The sequence below is a fragment of the Ursus americanus genome, chromosome 13 (assembly GCF_024610735.1).
Source record: "Ursus americanus isolate L20-20 chromosome 13, mUrsAme1.1.p, whole genome shotgun sequence".
Taxonomy (NCBI): Eukaryota; Metazoa; Chordata; class Mammalia; order Carnivora; family Ursidae; genus Ursus; species Ursus americanus.
The window spans coordinates 61833312-61852022 of NC_142139.1; the positions used below are offsets into that span (position 1 = coordinate 61833312).

The 18711-nt window shown below is 50.4% G+C and overlaps 1 protein-coding gene across 2 annotated transcripts in view; it reads left to right on the forward strand.

Moving 5' to 3' along the window:
- Positions 1–16345, forward strand: part of FAM167A (family with sequence similarity 167 member A) — a 40072-nt gene extending 23727 nt beyond the window's left edge. For both annotated transcript variants that reach the window (XM_087866594.1, XM_045799404.2), the window contains one exon: positions 13750–16345. In XM_087866594.1, the coding sequence (XP_087722720.1) occupies positions 13750–14013 (264 nt within the window). In that variant the 3' untranslated portion in view covers positions 14014–16345. The remainder of the gene's footprint in view (positions 1–13749) is intronic.
- The last annotated feature ends 2366 nt before the right edge of the window (positions 16346–18711 follow it).

Here is an 18711-nt window from a genome sequence, read left to right on the forward strand (position 1 = left end):
AAGATGCTAAACCTGGGATCAGAGAGGTTAAGTGACTTACCCAAGGTCATATGCAAGGATATGGCCAAACCAAGACATAGACTCACATCTCCTGGCTCCGGATCCAGATCGCTTACCTTCATACTAGGCATAGGTACTGACACTCAGTGTTCTGTCAGTGGGGCCGGGAGTTGTAAAAAAGCCTGTATTTAAAACCCAGCTGGGCACCTGGGTGGCTCAATCGGTGGGGCATCTGCCTTCGGCTCAGGTCCTGAGGTCCTGGGATCCTGGGATCCTGGGATAAGGTCCCGCATCAGGCTCCCTGCTCAGTGGGGAGGCTGCTTCTCCCTCTGCCTCTGCCTGTACCCCTGCTCATGTTTGCTTGCCCTCTCTCTCTGTCAAACAAATAAATAACATCTTTGAAGGAAAAATAAATGAATAAAACCCTGCTGATTAGAGAACAGCACACACATAAAGGGTGAGCAATGCCTTATAAGGACCCTGTCGCAGAGCCGGGACAGCTGTGGCCGTTTTATGATAAGGGTATGCTCAGAGCCGTCCAGGGAGCTGCCGGCTGAGCCAGGATTCGAGTCCCCAGACTTTCTAGTCCAGCTGTTCCTTTGCCCGACTGTGAATCTTCTCAGGGTAGCTGGGAGCTCTCAGCCTGCCCGGCACGAGCAAGCTGCAGGATGAAGACTCTGTTCTAGTGATCTAGCCACTCACTTTAGTAACCCTTCGGTCATTACTAAGGTGTGTATAAACAGAGGCACCAACAAAGGCAATAGGATGAAACACCAATGACCTTCATTTCCGAGTGCCAATATGATTCTTTGGATTTTTCTCTAGCTTCTGAGGTTTCTAAAATAGGAATACATTATATATCATTAGGGAAAAAAAAGATTTAAAAATCAAAGGCAAAAGAAAGAAAAGTTCCAAGTTCCTCTCTGTCTTGACAATGTAATCGGTACACATGCCTCACCTTGTAATCTACAGGTTTTAAAAAAGGTATAGACTCTCCTAGACTAAGATAAGAAAATTGAGGCCTGGGTCCCCCGAAATTCCCCACTCACGGTGAGAGCTGCAAGGTGGGGACTGTTGGCCATGAGATGAAGCTGACTCCAAGAATAGGTCCTGCCTCTTTCCTTCCCTTGACTGTCTTGCAGTTGAAAAGAGAGGAAGGTGGGAGACAGGAGCAGAGGCCTGATAGGGGCACCCACCCAGAATAGCAGCAGAAGGCAGGCCTGGGGCTGTAAGAGACAGGCGGGCGGGCAGTGGGGGGATCCTGTGATCCAATCCTCCATTCATCCAGTATAGCCAGAGTTCACGGGGCGGGGAGTGGGGGGTCTGAGCTTAGGAGCTGGGTGCAGGTGGGAGCCAGGGTGAATGGGACAGGGTTCCTGCCTTTGTGGGGTCCCCTTTTTGTGGAGGAGACAGACACAAAACACAATGACACAGCGTGACAAGCGCTATACCAGAGGCATAATAAGTACAGTTCAAAATGCTTTGGGGAGCTGAGGTGCGCGCCGAGGGTCGCTGGGCGCCAGGCACAGCAGACAGTGAAATTAACCAAAGGGAAATACACAAATCCCGACCTTCTTCAGCAACCAGATCCATGTCTTTAAGTGTGATTGACATTAGGCTGCTCCTTATTTCCCGATCACATTTTTCCTACAATAAGGAAAGCCTGATTCCTGTGAGGGGCACCCTCCCAGTTATAACAACTACACAATATGTTAGTGTGTAGAAACTGTTGCAAGAGGCACCCAGGGCATTTGTTAAAAATACAGATCCTGCCCAACCCCCCGTGGAAATTCAGATTGCATAAATCCGGGGTGGTGTCAGGAATTTAACAAATGCCTGTGGGCGACTGTAGTGCAGCTGGGTCACTAACCAGTCACAGGTGGAGTGGGAAAAGCATCAACTTTGTAACTAAACTAGACTTCCGGTCAGGTTCTACTATATCCCAGCTGTGCGATTTTAGGAAAACCGATGAACCGAGCCCCAGGTTTTGTCATTGTAAAATGGATCTAATAAATACCTACCTAGCAGAGTGTATGTAATAAATACCTACCGAGCTAGTCAGGTATTCTGTACTAAATGTCCTGTGCACAAGTCTGTTCATCACATCATTTAATACAGAGCTCTTTTAAGGTAGGCGCCATCCCCATCTTGCAGGTGGGAAAACTGAGGTAAAGTAACTTGGCCAACATCAACCTTCAGAGCAGGGGTTTGAACACAGAGCTGCCCGACCTCAGAACCCCTGTGCTTTGAACGGCGGCTACACAATCAGTTGCTTCTGGGATCGAATGAGCATGTATCCACTTTGTATTTCACTTAGTTTTAGGCTCATTCAATACATCCTCTCAACTCCTGGAACTCTAGGCTATTATTCTCCAAAGTTCACTTGATTTTGCCCTTTTTCCAAGAACTCCCCTGTCCCTCTGAGAAGTCTTCATTATTCTAATACAAAGGCCAGGTCTGGTGGCACAGAGGTTCAGAAGGGACTGTTCAAGCCTGAGACATCCCCCTGGGCTGAACATCCCCTTTTGCAGGGATGAATATTATTTTATAAGCTTCAGGACCCAACCCTGTCCCCAAGCTGCCACCAGCACACCCCCCCCCCCAAATCAGAACAAAACCCGAGCGCTGCCCAAAAGCTGTTGTTGGTCATGTCCCTGGGCACAGGCCTGAGCCAGACATAGCCAGTGAGCAGGCAAAAGCCAGGGATGGTGACAGAGAGGCTCACTCAAGGTGGCTGAGCCCTTGACAGGGGAAACGGTTTCCAGGTCTGTGCCAAGGGCCTGGCACTCAGGAGCCACGGCAGCCCAGGGAGAAGGAGAGTCCCAAGCCAGCGGGAAGTCCTGGCTTCTCTGCCTCCCGCACCCTCCCCCGCAGGGCAGGCACGCCCGCCAGCCCCAGCCCTGGAGGAGGACCCCCTCTGATAGAGCTAGCTCTAACAGGGCTAGCTAGAAGCATGCACAGAGCCACCAAACACGAGAGCAGGAAGGAGCCAAAGGGCTGATCACCCTCATTTTTCAAGGAGGGCAAGAGTTATGCCCAGAGATCCTGTGAGTGCCCATCAGTCCGCTGTCACAGGCTTGGCCCAGCCCTCTCCAACCTACCACCCCCTCCCCCCCAAGCTCACACTCTGCCAGCAGCCCCCAGGGCCACCGCTGGCCTGGCCGCATTCCACAGCACTCACCAGTTGGTGACCTTACTGAGCACCTGGGGCATGTGGGGGAGGGGAGCAGCCCTGACTCCTGCCCTAACTCTGTACTATGAAGGGGGAGCTGGGTCACAGCCCCTTCCCAGGCACAGCAAATACTCTCCTGAGGTGGGCTTTGCATTCACCCCAGTGCCCTAAGCTGCTTCGGGTTCCCTCAGGCAGATGAGGCCCAAACCATCTGTTCTTTCTAAGGAGGCAGGCTCCAGGTTAATGGAGTGTGAAATGACTTTGGAGAGCAAAATGGCCTCAATCATGCCTGGAAGGTGGGGCAGAGAATAGATTAGCTTCACTTCCTCTTGAAGGTACCGTGAGAATCTATATATAGAAACTACAGATGCACGGGAGCCTTGATTACTCATACGAGCCCCAGCTCCAGAGAGCTCTTGTCCCACCAGCAGCAGTCCCTCACTCGTGGTCAGTGAGTGTTTCTGGCTGGTTCGTGGGCTTGCTCAGCACCCCATGTGAAACTCCCACTCCGTCCGTTTCCAAGCTGGGGAGCCCAGAACCCAGAAGTCTAGAAGCACCAACACAGGTGCTCTAGGGGTCTTCTCGGGACTCTCCACAGAAGTCAGGGCGCCTCAGCATCCTTCCTTCCATTGACAGCTGCCCTGGCCACAGCTGATTGATGTCCAGAAAATGTCTCAAGGAAGCACAATCCCCACCCTGGACCGTAAGTGCTCCCTGTAGGTACAATACGAAGGCAGTTCGAGGAGCTCGTGGGGGAGCAGGAACACGATCCCCGCAGGAGGGTCTCCCCTCCGGCAGCTCTCTCGCCCAGAGACACCCCAGCGGGGCCTCTTGTTCAGAGAAGCCAGGAAGCCAGCCCTCCCTGCAGCCTGGCTGGAGGCCTTGCTCCAGCAGCCTGCCTTGAGCGGCACAGCTCCAGGACTGGCTGTCGGCCCCACAAGGCCCCCACTGGCTGTCCAGGGCAGTGGCCGGGAAGCTGGGGAAGGCCCCACATTGGCCAAACTGAGGACACCCTGCCCGGCAGGGTCCCCTGCCTCCATTTCAAATCCTGAAGGGCTTTGCATTACCAGCTCTGTGAACCCAGCTAGGCCACGTGATAAAGGGGATTCTAACACCACCCTGCCAAGCCCACGGGGCTGTGCTAAAGTATGAGGAGCAACACAGGTGTCAGGTGTGAGTAATCATCTGCGAAGTGTGTGTGGGAAGCGTGATTTGGCAACTAGCTCTGCTCCCGGCCCTGTTGGTGACCAATGAAGAATCCTACGGGGCCTCAGCACTCAAGGGCTCCTGTTAACTTAGTAGGGGATATAAGAGTGTCATACGGGAAATACTAAATACTTAGCTCTGTAGTTCTGGGGGATAAAGTGGAACTAATACTTATGGAACCTCGTGTCCTATACAGAGAGTCTTATATATGTGTTATTCATGTCATTCTCGAGAGCAGATATTATGATTATGCCCATTTCACAGATAAGGAAATTGAGGCTCAGACGGCTTGAGCACCTTGCCCAGAGTTGCACCACCAGTGAGTGGTAAATGAAGGCTTTGAACCCACAAGCCAGTGCTCTGTTCATTCTACTCACTGCCTCTCCACAGGCCTGGAGGGCAGCCTGGGTGAGAAAGTCAGGAAAGGTCCCCTAGGATTGTCCCAACTGGGGAAAATCAAAACCTGGCTCTGGGGAGGTATAGTCCATTGATTGATTGGTTGATTCATTCATTCATTCATTCATTCATTCATTCATTCATTCATTCATTCAACAAATGGCTTTTGAGCACCAGAGCTATGCACCAGGCACTGGGATGGGCCTGGTGAATACATGGTAGTCATTTCTCCTTGGTGTTTTGCCACCTGGTCAGGGGACAGATGAGTCAACAAAGGCCTTGTGTAAGTGCTATGGTAGGAGGTACCCATGGTGGGGATTGTCACCCAACCTACAGGGTTTGGAGACAAGGGCTGGGCCTGAAGGATGATGGAATGGGAAAGAGTGGTTCTAGGGGAGGGAATAAGGACCCAGTGAGACTGCCATGGAGGGTAAGAGGTTCAGAATGGGAGAGCTGAGGCTGGAGAGAACAAGGGAGCCAGGAGGGCTGGTGGTACCTTTGAAAGGTTTGAAGAAGGGGGAGACCTACCCATCAGCCTTTTGAGTGTAGGGCCCAGTGCAGACAGTGGGAGGGGAGGCAGGAAGGAACCCACAGCATGGAGTGTGGGGTGCGGGGTGACTGTAGGCATGCTGATCTGGGCTTGTCCTTCCCACCCTGGCCACAGCGCCCGTCTCGTCTGCTCTCACTCAATCAAAGCACACAGGATTCCTTTCTTGGGTGTTTAGCTTCCAGGCCCACCTCATGCCCAGGATGCAGTCTTACCAGGGAGGGGAAGGTGGTCAGCATGCCCTTTCCATAAAGGGGTCACATCACTTCCCAGAGCCACTCATCTCACTAGGGGCTGATCTAGGATTATGTGTTAGTCTCTAGGTGCTACTGCAACAAAATACCCCAGCCTGGGTAGCTTCTGAACCACAGACACCTAATTCTCACAGCAGGAGGCTGCAAGGCCAGGATCAGGGGACCAGCACTGTCAAGAGAGGCCCTCTTCCGGGTCAGAGACTTCTCGCTGAGTCCTCACATGGGGGAAGAAGAGGTGAGGGATCTCTCTGGAGTTTCTTTATAAGAGTGTTAATTCCCATTCATGACTTAAGCGCATCCCCAAAAGCCCCACCTCCAAATACCATCACATTGGGCATTAGGGTTTCAACATGTGAATTTTGGGGTCACACAAACATTCAGACCAAAGCAAACTGGAACCCAGAGCCTCCGGGGATGGATCTGGGGGCTATTTGGGTTGCAGTTTGTCCTTGAGGCCAGCCTGGCAGGTGAAAAGGCAGTGTGACCTGGGACCTTTCACGTCTGAGACCTGATATATACGTAGAGCTTGACTCTTGCCACAGGGGACGGATAGTCCCTGGCAGGGTCTGAAGGGTGTCCTGCTCTCTTCCCTGGCTCTGGGCTCCGATCAGACTTTCCCTCCCAGCAGACAATGGCTCCAGGGGGAGCACGAGAGCCCCTCGGGGGAGCTGAGACAGACGAGTCATCTTCTGCCCAGGGGATGGGAGCCGTGGTGCCCTTCTGTCCACCCACACCCCGGGCCAGGGACAGCCTGGCGCCTGCCCGAGGCCGGGGGCTGCAGAGTGGCAGCTGTGAGCACAGCCTCTACTTTGCCAGCAAGCATGGTCTGCTGCCACCAGACTGGACGCCTTTGGAAAGCGTGTTCCAGCTTTCACTCGAGTCAACAGCTTTGCTGGAAAACCGGTCCAGCAACAGTTTGGTTTCTAGGGATGTTTGAAAAACATTTTTTAAAAATTTTCCCAGACCCTAAAGTGGCCTCTAGCAGCACATTTCAATGACCCCACTTGCTTTCTTTCCTAACAGCATTATTTTGGCTTTTTCTCAGAGGCCAAACCCAAGATCAAATAATGAATAATATTTTCTCCAGGTTTCTAAGTGTGTTCCTACACAGCACTGATGAAAACAATAAGCTGGACCTTTCGGTTAAGTTCTATAAATCACCAGACAGCTTACAAAAACTATTTCTAAGGTTCAAGAATGAAGTCTCATGGAGAATACAGCGTATTCTGTCCTTTCATGCACTGCTGAGAAAATGGCCTGGATTTTCATACTCAGTCTCTCTTCAACATCAGTCAGAGCCTAATGGTGACTGCGGGGCTGAGGTGGCTTAGATCCAAGCCTCAGAAACCGGGATTAAACAAAATGCCTTGATCACCTCGAGATTTTTCTGTCTTCCTGGATCTGTGCTAATCCCAGCGCACCTCAATCCAGCTCATTCATAGCTCCTTGTTTGCCCTGGGCCTAGGGCCTTTTCTGGGGTGAGCTTTAGAGATAGACTTGCAAACCTCTGCCCCTAATGTGCTGGCTGGGGTGCACAGGGCCGAGTCTCAAGCCATGGTTCCCGTCCTGTTGTTTCTCCAAATTAAGAGAACAGAAGCTTTCCGGGGCAAAGGCGCAGGATCGTCCAGAAAGCAAAGGACTGGAGACTGGCAATGAGGCAGATCAGGAACAGGGCTGCAGGGAGGCCCAGTGCTGGAGAGAGGAGGGTGTGTCCCACAGGCCATGCACTAGCACTCGCTGCCGGAAGCAGGAGCTGCGGGGGGGACAAAGGCGGCATGTTCAGAAGAATTGCTTCTTGCGCTCAGTTACGTGTCTTTTGTATTTTTTCAAACTCCTTAAATCCTCAGGGCATTTTACCTGCAGAGAGCAGACCCAACAAAGCGTCTAGTGTATCCCACTGACCAGGAATAAAGGTGTTAGCCAGAACCTCGCTCTTTTAAGACTTTATTCATCAAGAAACAGACATGCTGGCTTCCCTGGAACGCCAAGACATCATTCAGGGTTTGAGACTGAGCAGGTGAACACAGGGCAAGTGGGCAAGGAATGCTGAGGCGGGAAGCAAACCATCCAGATTGCCACAAATTCCCGCCTCTCCCAAATGCTGCAGGGGCCGTTGCCAAAGAACGAAACTCTCTCTTCCCCTTGCCCGTTGGTCTGAGCCCCTCCTTCTGTGGTCACTGCTCCTCCGACCTACTGAGAGAAGCCTTCAACCTCCCAGACCACTCCACCTCCTTCAGGGTCTGGTGGGTTCCCAGTGCCACCCACGTTAAAGACTGTGTCCCACAGACTGGGCTGGCTGGCCAAGACGGATCCTCCTCGCCAACTCCTGCAATGTCCACACGCGCCTCAGGGGGGTGTTTGCCTGGGACCAGGGGAAGGCTTTTAGGACACGGGACTTGGGGGTGGGAGCTAAAACCAGGAAGGTTCTGGGCAAACCAGGTCGGAGTGATCACCCCAAATGTGTAGCTTTTGTTGTTTCTTTAATGGGGGTAAAATATATGACTATTACATAAAATTACCATTTTAACCATTTTTAAGTGTACGATTTGTTAGGTACATTCACAGCGTTGTGCTGTAATCATCACCACTGTCTATCTCCAGACGTGCTTTCTTCTTCCCCAGCTGAAACTTTGTCCCCAGTAAACACTCACTCTCCATTCTCCTATCTCCCCAGCCCCTGGCAACCCCCATTCTATTTTCTGTTTCTATGAGTTTGACTACTTAGGTATGTCATTTAAGTGCAATTGTAAAGTACTTGGGCCTTTTGTGGCTGGCTTGTCTCTTATATATCGTCCTCAAGGTCCCCCATGCCGTGGCATAGGTCGGGATGGCGGAATGATATGCCATTGTACACACAGACCATAGTTAATCTGTACCTCCATCAATGGACACATGGGCTGCTCCCACCTTTTGCCTCTTGTAAATAATGCTGCTCAGACACGACTATACAAGTTAATGTTCAAGCCCCTGTTTTCAATTCTTGCAGGGCTATACCCACGAGAGGCCTTGCTGGATCATGTGGCAATCCTATGTTTCATTTTTTGAGGAACTGCCGCATGGTTCTCCACATCAGTTTACTGCAATGTTGGTTTCGATTCCACCCCTCCCAGAGGCAGGAATCAGCCCGTCTTCTAACTCCCCCTGAGACTTGGCTGCAGAGACCTCCCAGCAACGCGCTGTCCCATGAGGTCCTTCCGTGAATTTCCTCGTCTGGCCATCCTACCCTCGTTGGCTACAGCCAAGCACCGCTATTGCCGCGAGGCCACCGATCAGCCGCCTTCTCCTTCATGGGCCTCCTCGCCCGGTAGGAACATGCCTCTCACACAATGTGCTGACAGCCGCCACACACTGACATTTCTCCCCCTTTCACCGAGCACTGTGCCCTAATTACAGGATTACTGTGATTGCAGGCGCTCCTTCGAAATTGCAGCAAGCATCTTTATTCTGCAGGAACGACAGTCTACCCTGGGCAGGGGGATTAGAAATCAGCACGTCCTACAGTGGAGTCTTTGCCAGGGAGAACATTAACCCACACTGATCGTTGAGTCACCAAGACTGGGTTTTAGGGCCAGCGTCTCAGTTGCTTTAATAAAGTCTTGAATGTGGGAGGATCTGGCTGGTTCCCACGTTCTGCACCTTGGCCCGGAGAGAAAAAGCTTGAACGGGGAACCTCTTACCTTTGTTTGACTGGCAGCGTTCAGCTCACTTGGATACCACTTATTATCTACTATGCTTCTCTCGTAGCCCTTTGGAATAGACAGTATCCCTTCTCTCTAGATGAAGACAGACGTTCAGGCAGTGTTAGTGACTCACCCAAAGCCACACAGCTAGTGACGGCAGGGGGTCCACTGGAACCCAGAGTCTAACCCCAGAGCAATGGATTTCCCACATCTACTGCCTCTGGGACCCAGCCCACCTCCAGGTAAGCAGAAGCCATGGAGAGGCCCCCAGCTCTGGGTTCTGATGGGCCCCTCGGTGATCCAAGTGTACCACGCCCCTGTTGGCTGATCCTGGACAGTCCCTTAAACTTCTCTGAGCTAGTTTCCTCATCTGGAACACAGATCGAAATAGCTCTCATCTAGAGCTGTGAGCAGATGCAGTGAAGTAATACGTGTCGACTGCACCTGACGGTGTGTGGCAGAAGATGGCGTGGGAGGTCACTGCTGCCAGAGTGCCTCCTTGGCAGAGAAGAAAGGAGAAGGCAGGACGGCCTCGATCCCCAGCCCAGACCCCCTCTCAGCTTTCCCACCTTTCTCCGGAGCTGCCATTCTTCCAACTCACTGCAAACAGGAGCAGCGATGACATATGTTCACTGAACATTTCTGAAAAGGTTAAAATCTGAAAAGCTTCTTAGCTGTATGAACCTTGTGGACATGAGGCTGAGTGCAATAAGCCAGTCACAAAAGGACAAATTCTATATGAGTCCGCTTACAGAAGGAACATGGAGCAGTCACGTTCAGAGAGACAGAGAGTGAAATGGTGGTGGTTGCAGGGGTGGGGGGAGCTGTTTAATGAGGACGGAGTTTCAGTTTGACAAGATGGGAGGTCTGGAGCTGGACGGTGGAAATGGTTGCGTATCGAGAACGTGCTTAGTGCCACTGAATTGTCATCTAAATGTGATGAAGACGGTAAAAATATTATGTTCTGTGTGTTTTACCACAATGAAAAAATGAAAAAAAAAATGCTGGGGGGCATCTGCATATTTTGCTTAAGTTTTTTTGGTTTTTGTTTTTTGGTTTTTTAGGTTTTCTTTTCTTTCTTTTTTTTTTTTTTTTTTAGCTGTGGGAGCTCATTTCTGTATGGATCTGGTCTGATCACAGCAGAGTTACTGTTGGGGGAGGGCTCAAATTAATGTTCAAGGCACAGAGTCACCCTGTGATATTGGAACAAGCACTGTTTCTCTGAGCATCAGATGCAGCGGCTGATTTACATTCAGGGATCATAACAAAATATATAATCCCAGTGACTCCTAGGACAGGTGCTCACACTGAAGTGCCCGCAGAACCAGGGTCTCGGAAAACAGCAGCTTCCCAGTCCCTCGTGGTCCTTTGGGGCACCAACAAGTACAATGGCCAGGATCTTCAGCCCTGTTCGAAGTGTGGTCTAATTCCTCTTCTTTCCCTTATGCAGAGTTGAATGAATCCAGGCTGAATGAGTGTGTGAAATGGCTCCACCAAGGTGGGCTTTGTCCAAAAAGAACTGGTCACATGCTTTACTATCACCCTTCTTTCCAGCTAACTCTGATGGGATTTCAACCCTAAATTGTTCTCTGACCTCTGACTGGATCTATGAGCCATAGAAAAAGAGACCTTTTCCTCCACCAGGCACCCCTGCGGGCCACATCTCACAGATCCTCCCAGATACCTGCTCAAACCCGAAATTCTCCAACTTTCAAGGATTTTTTCAGACCTAAGATCCAATTCTTGGGGCCAAAATTCAAACCTAAACCATGAAGTTCCTATCTTTTCAAAGAGTTCTATCTTCAAATTATAAAATACTCCCAGATAAATGGTTCAATCAAGACTCCTCAAAGACCATATTAGATGAAGCAATGGGTGTGAGCTGGCACTGCCTTTCAGACAAATTTGACCAGCATCTCCTTCAGAAGGGTTTTAGACAACAGCCCACTTCTGGGCATGACTAAGGGCTCCGTAATGAATGAATGACCAACTGCCTTGTGATGAGCCCACCATCATTAGTTTGGTGCTATTCTAAATCAATAGGATATTTTTAAAGATTTATTTATTTTAGAGAGAAAGAGAGCAGGGGTGGGAGCAAAGGGAGAGGGAGAGAATCTCAAGCAGACTCCCCACTGAGTGGATCCCAGGACCCCAAGACCATGACCTGAGCTGAAATCAAGATCAGATGCTTAACCCACTGAGCCACCCAGGCGCCCCAAAAGAATTTCTGATTGGCAATAAATTTGGGTTTTTGTGCCCAAGGATTGAGAATAAACAAATAAACTGGGGGCTATGAATGTTAATCCCAATTTTGCCATTAAATACTTTGCTGATCCCCATGCAAGACTTTTTATCAAGATCATTCTCATCTATAAAATGGAAAGAAAAGGTACCTGTAGAAATACATTTAAAAATAAAAGAGAAAAAAAAAGAACAATGGAATGCTTACTGGTAAAGTCGTTTTCTACCAGGCAATGCACTGGATTCCAAACCTTAACAGGTTAAAGTGAGACCGTTTGTGTTCACTTGCATAACGAAGGGGAGGGTCCCTCTGGGATCTCATGGTTGATTTCTCCACATCAGTTTGGTTCCAAGCACCAGGTAAAGGACATGGCTGAGCTTGAAGACACAAAACTGCGAAAATAATAACCCCTTGCAATGACAGAGTGAACAGTGAGAAGGAATCAAATATCGTGTCAAGTAGGAGCAGTTGAGGACCTGTCTTAGGGATGAAGTATTGTTAATGGAAAGTGCTCTGTGCTGGGAGCCTGAGGAGATCCTGCGACCTCCAATCCCTATCACTGTCATGGCACAACTGTGAAACAGAGAACTCACTGACACTCTTCCAGACTTGTAAACTACTCAGCCAAGCTGTCCTGCTAATCCTTCGGGGCTGGCTGTACAGTACTAACAAAGTTGGCACACGGATGAATTTTGGAAACTGTAAAGATGTTAAAACAGGTGTGGGGTTATTATCACTTCCCTCTTCAATAGAAAAAAAACCCTGAGTCCCCAAAAAGATCATAAGCCTTTAGTTAGTTCACTGAGCCCGGGACTAGCTCCATACCCGCCCTACTCAACCGTACCTGAAGAGGCGGGGCTTCCTTGTCAGTGGCTTGGGCTCTGGAGTCTGATTGGGTTTCTCATCTCAACTTGCCATTTATGCCCTTTGTGACTTGACACAATGACTGATTTCATTAGTTTCTGCCTCTTCATCTCTAACTTGTGGATGATGATGGTGATATTACTTAACAGATTTGTAGTGAAGAGTAACTGTAGCATGTTGATATACCCATTATTGACTGAATTTTTGTGCCCCCCCTCCAAATTCATATGTTGAAGCCCTACCCCCAGTGTGATGGTATTTGGAGGTGGGTCTTTAGGAGGTAATTAGATTTTGAGGTCATTAGAGTGGGGCCCCCATCATGAAATTAATGTCCTTATGAAAAGAAAGAAAGCTGAGCTTTCTCTTTCCAACATGTGGATATACAGCAAGGTGGCCATTTGCAAGCCAGGAAAAGGTCCTTAGTAAGAAGAGCATCAGCCCACCCCTTGATCTTGAACTTCTTGACCATGAGAACTATGAAAAATAAATGTCTATTGGTTAAGCTTCCCAGTCTGTGATGTTTTATACAGCAGCCTGAGCAGACTAATACATACCTGAAAAGCTTAGAACAGTGCCTGGTTCATAGTAAAGCATTCAGTAAATATTAGCATATATTTACATATTTGTTTGGCTTTTTTGAACCCTTATTAAGAAATATTACAGGCAGTGGTGCCTGGGTGGCTCAGTGGGTTGAGCATCCAACACTTGGCTTAGGCTCAAGTCATGATCTCATGCTCATGAGCTCCGAGGTGGGCTTAGTGGGGAGTCTGTTTGAGGATTCTCTCTCTCTCTCTCTCTCTCTCTCTCTCTCTCTCGCTTTGCCCCTCCCCCTGCTTGCACTCCCTCTCTCAAATAAACAAAATCTTTTAAAAAAATATTGCAGGTATTCTAAAATGTTTAAAGTTTTAAAGAATAATCTAACAGTATACCCACCACCCAACATAAGGTATAAAACATTACCAATACAACTGAAGCCCCCATATACTTTCCCCGACCACCTTCTTTCCTTCCCACCCAGAGGTAATCATGCTCCTGAATTTGGTACTTATCACTCCTTTATACTCTTTCTCTGTCTGTACCTATCTATTAACAGTGAGACTGAACCTTTAAGCCAGAACTGAGATGTGCCTCTTCCAGAAGGATTTAGACATAGTATCTAGCTTAGCACAAAGTATTGTTTGGAAAACCCATCTGTCCCCATTCGTCATCTTGCTTTGTGTGTCTTTTCACCTTCCTGAGCAGGGAATGTGCCAATATCTCCAGGTGGACCCAGTGATGATGCAAGCCATTAATTAGGTCTCCATTCAGCAGGTCTGTGTTTGTCGGAGACTCTGGAGAGGCAAGCCCCAGCCTAGCTCTTTGCTGATGCCTCCCCTCCTCCCTTCCAGATGGAGATGCGGCTGCAGGACCAGCAGCTGGCCAGACAGCTCATGCGCCTGCGCAGTGACATCAACAAGCTGAAGATCGAGCAGACCTGTGACCTGCACCGGAGGATGCTCAACGATGCCACCTACGAGCTAGAGGAACGGGACGAGCTGTCTGATCTCTTCTGTGACTCCCCGCTCGCCTCCTCCTTCAGTCTCTCCACCCCACTCAAGCTCATTGGTGTCACCAAGATGAACATCAACTCCCGGAGGTTCTCTCTGTGCTGAGAAGCCCTGGAAGGGGGTGGAGGAGCCAGAGCTGAGTGTTCGGGAGGCAGAGGGGAGGGATCGTGGGAAGGGCGTTGAGGCTGAGTTACCCTGAGTGGGTCTCCCCAGGGGCTTTCCTGTGGCTGGTGAACCGTGGGCCCTCAGACCCACGGCAGGTGCTTTCTCAGGGGCCCCAGCTGTGGAGCCCCGCAACCCCTTGACTATCCGTCACCCAAAGTGTTCTGCAGAAGGGCTGCCCCATCCAGATGTTCAAGGAGACCTGGCTCCCAGCATGACACGTCTCCATCCTCCCCTCGTTGACCCCCATTCCTGTTTCCCGGAATCACTGGTGCTATGATCTGGGAGCCCAAAAAGGGGCCCCCAAACGCTGTGATTCTTGCAGAAAGCTCCCCCAAGGGCACTGAGCATCCAGGGAGGAGGTGATCAGGTGTGCCAGATGAGCCTGTCTCCTGTTGCTGTCCTCTAAGTATGGGCTCAAATTCATCCTAGACGGGTGACTCAGCAATCCTGACAGGGACCCACCAGGAAAGGAAAACCAGAAGGAATGACAAAGTGGAGCTCGGGAACATGGGCCCCACAGCCGCCACCAGCACCTCTGCTGAGCGGCTGGTCAAGGCTGCCGTCAGTCTTAGACCTTGGCACTACCAGTGCTGGGTCGGTCGATCATTTCCAGCGCGTGCCAGGACACACCAGAACAACGTGAGTGGAGCAAACACAGATGCCCTCTCTGTTGCCTCCCCTGGCCCCACACACCAATCCCAATCTCCAAAGAGCCCCTTTGCCTCCACCCTGCACCTCCAGGGGAGTGCCTGAGTGAACTAGGCAAGTCTGTCTGTGGATTTCCCATCACCGACTTCTCCTGGTGGCGTCACCTTTGTCCCCTTCTTGCCCTCCCCAGAAAGCCTCGAGGGAGCTCACAAGCTCACCCTGAGCATCCTCTGGCATTCTATGCCTGATTTAAACCGCTAATTTTAATTGAATCAGACTGTTACTAATCTGTTGCTAACTTGTTCACAACTGTTCGATTTTTGTCCAAATGGTGATGCCAGTTGGGTAGGTCAAGTGCAGTAGTTCAGGATGTGATTTGAAAATGTTCTCCCTAATAAAAAGCATGAGGATCAGCAAGGTGAGGACTGAGACCTCAACAGGGAGGAAAGTTAGCCTCATAGAATGGCACATGGCACAGGGTCTCCTGCCAGCTTGAGGGGGTGGGGGTGGCTTTTGACATCATCTTCTTCAAGCCTCCTTGTTCGTAAAGGAGTAAAATGAAGCCAGGGAAAGAGGATGACTTCCCTCAGATTCCATGGCTCCTTAGTGGCTATAGACTATCACAGTTTAAATCATTATTAAGAATGCCTAGATAGCTCATATATCAATGAACTTGAACCCCAAAGATGGTCCTAATGCTTTGCCAAACCCACAAACTGCCAAGCCCTCTACTCTCCACCTCACGCAGCCCCCGCGGGTACCTCTCACTTTGCAATTCAGAATATTTGGGTCCAACTCAGAGCAATGCCTGGAAAGTGGACCCACAGAACATGTATCACCGATCACATTTCCATCGTTGAAGTAAGGTGTCCTGATGTTTTTTCATGTTTCATCTTCCCATGTAGTCTCACTGGGGTCCATGCACACTTCACACACACACACACACACACACACACACACACACACACACACACCCCTTGACCCACATTGGGAAGGTTGTTTTTCTTTTGTGGGCTGGCAGGGGGAGGAGGTGAATGAATGGTCCCTAGTTAGAAAAGAACCTGGTCTCTTTCTTGTGATTTCGAAGATCCAGAGGCTTTAAGCTTCCTTCGAAAAAGGTATAGCAACATAGCTGTGTTTTCTGCCTGACTCTGAGCAGTGACTGAAGTCTGAGGCCCAGAGGACTGGTCCACATGGGTGGAATGCCAGACCCTTTAGAGCTCTTCCCCCTCAGGCAGGAAAGGAGGGGGATTTTCTGGACCCCGCCCTGTCTCTCCTCAGAGATTATGTACAAGCACTGCCAAGTCCCCCCGGAGGCCTTCCTGCCAGGCTGCTCTGAGATGCGTCCTTGAGATCGCAGGGTAGCAGGCTGGCCTACACACGCCCCTTGCTCTGGAGGGGCACACGTTTACACACACCCACACAGGAAAGCCCATTCCATATGCTGAAAGTAATGCCAAACTGGGTTGGTTTTTTTTTTCTTTCTAGAAATCAGTCGTTACAAGAATTGAAAATTTGGATTCAACTGAAGCTGATTTAGTTGATTTTGTCGATCCAGTTGAATTGGAGTCAACTGGGCAATTTAGTTGTTCAGCTCACCTAACATCCCCTTCCTTTCTTTTTACCTGAGAGGAAACTGAGATCAAGGCACACTTTTTGGAACAGGTTCAACGTCTCAGCTCTTTTGCTTAGTTAACCCTAAGAGAATTTAATTTGGGAATGAGGACGGAGGAGAAAGGGGAGGGGACCAGAGATGAGAGTGGAGGGGATAGACGGGGTGCGTCTCCTTACTCAGTATCCAGCTTCTGTTTGTTCCCTTATTCCCACAGGGAACACAAATAACTCACCAAATTAGTTCAGTGTTGTAAAGTCCCTACCTTGTTGGGGCCAAGCGATGGCTGCGGGTCACCTGTGACCTGACCTGTGTCGCCAGCATTCTGGGGCCGCCTTCTGGCCTACCACATATACACAATACTGTTTGCAGCTTAACTCATCATCTACCCATCTCTGTGTCATCCCCAAGGACCCTGGGTGTAAACCACCATGCACGGCAGTGTGTGATGCCTTCACGGACTCAGCAGAGATCACAGAGGCCCGGAGAGCCTGGGGAGGCTTGAGAGGGTCTGGTCCAGCCCCGGGCCTCCTCCTTGTAGCAATACCAAGTGCTATTACATAATCGATGGACAATTTATAATCTTATTTTTTATGATTCTTTGTTTCTATATTGCTGTTAGAAGAAGTGAAATAAAAATATTTCAAAAGAAGATACTGTATAGGGGGAGACATTTGTTTTCTTTTGCCTTGTTCCTATTATAGCATGCAGAGAAGGAAAGAGAAAGAGAGAAGGAGAAGGGAGGGGGGAAGGAGGAGGGAGGGAGGGAGGGAGGGAGGAAGGGAGGAAGGAAGGAAGGAAGGAAGGAAGGAAGGAAGGAAGGAAGGAAGGAAGGAAGGAAAGGCGAGAAGGAGGGAGGATGGGTTTGGGATTTACTTTGGGACATGCTTTGGGACATGCTTTGGAGGTAAAGCCAACAAGACACACTGACAGCTTGGCTGTGGAGTGTGAAGGAAACGGAGGAATAAAGAACCATCCTGTGGCCGGCAGCTGGATGGAGGGGTGCCATTTACCGAGCTGAAGATGCTCTGAGAGGAGCACGATCGGGGCAGAGGGACAACACCAATAGTTGGGTTTCGAGCATGGCACACTTAAATGTGTATCAGGCATCCTAGTGGGGAGTGAGTAAGTGGCTGGGTATAGGAACCTGGACTTCAGGAATAGGCCAATGTGGGAGAGATAAATTTGGGATTCTGGATTTGGGTATTTCGACGATATTAAAAGCACCATGCCTATATAAATTCCTCAAGGAAGAGAGAGAGGACATAAGAGAAAGGCACTAAATGCTGCACCCTGAGACTCTGATATTAGAGGTCTGGAGACCAAATGGAAGGTGATGACCGGACTCTGGGGGAGCAGAAGTGACCTTTCAGGGCTGGTGCGGCTCCTGCATTCAGGGACACAGCCTGACGCTACCCTAGCTGCCTGCTGGCCCCAACTAAGGGTATCCTCCGGGACTGGCGACATCGGTCACCAGTCACCTCAGTGGCTTCCAGAGCTTCCTGCAGATCTTATCTAACTTATTTAGAGTTTTGAACTCTGTTGACAACATTCCCTTTGGCTTCTCAGCAGGAGCAGAAGCCTGCCTCCCCTTGCTGACTCTCCATGGCAAAGGCGGGAGTCCTTGACCTGGGAGGCTGGGGGAGGAAGGCCTCAGCGGGCACTCAGGGGGAGGAGGGCCGTGTGGCTGATGGGGGCCCTGCCACCAGCACAGACAGGCCTGTCACAACCACAGGCCCTCTCTGTGGGGAACTGCTCGGGCACACTGCAAGTTTTCAGACCCGGCTCTTTTTAAATACCCTGTTCACAGGCTCAAAGCCAACAGTGACAGAGACAGCAAGGCAGTGAAGGAAATTGCTTCAGGAAAGGAAACTGCAAATGTTTGACGGCTCTGACAAACAGGGGTCCCCTCCCCCACTGCGAGGTGCCAAGTTCACTGTGGACATTTCCCTGACCAGCAGGGATGGGCATCGGCAGCATGGACAAACTCCCCGGGCCAGCTTCACGGCCCCCAGTGTGTTCTCTAGACCATTTCACCACACAGATGGATGGTGCCCCCACTGCTTCCCTGCCTCCCTGCTTCTCCACACAGCAATGGCTGAAGCGCTAAGAAAGGATGACCTGCCTGAGAGCATCCAGGGTCCCAAGGCAAACCTGCATACATGCGTGAGGGAATGACAAGCCGGCCTCCTCACCTCCACAAACCCCCCGCCCCCCCCCGGCGCAGACCCGCTTCCCCAGGCTGCCAGCCCAGGCACGGGGAAGGGGTGCCATGGTTGGGAGGCACGGGCTGGGGCTGAACAAACACTGTCCACCCTGTTCCACCTGTACCAGTCATGGTTGGGGCGGAAAGTGGAAGTGGCCGCCAGCATTCCAGG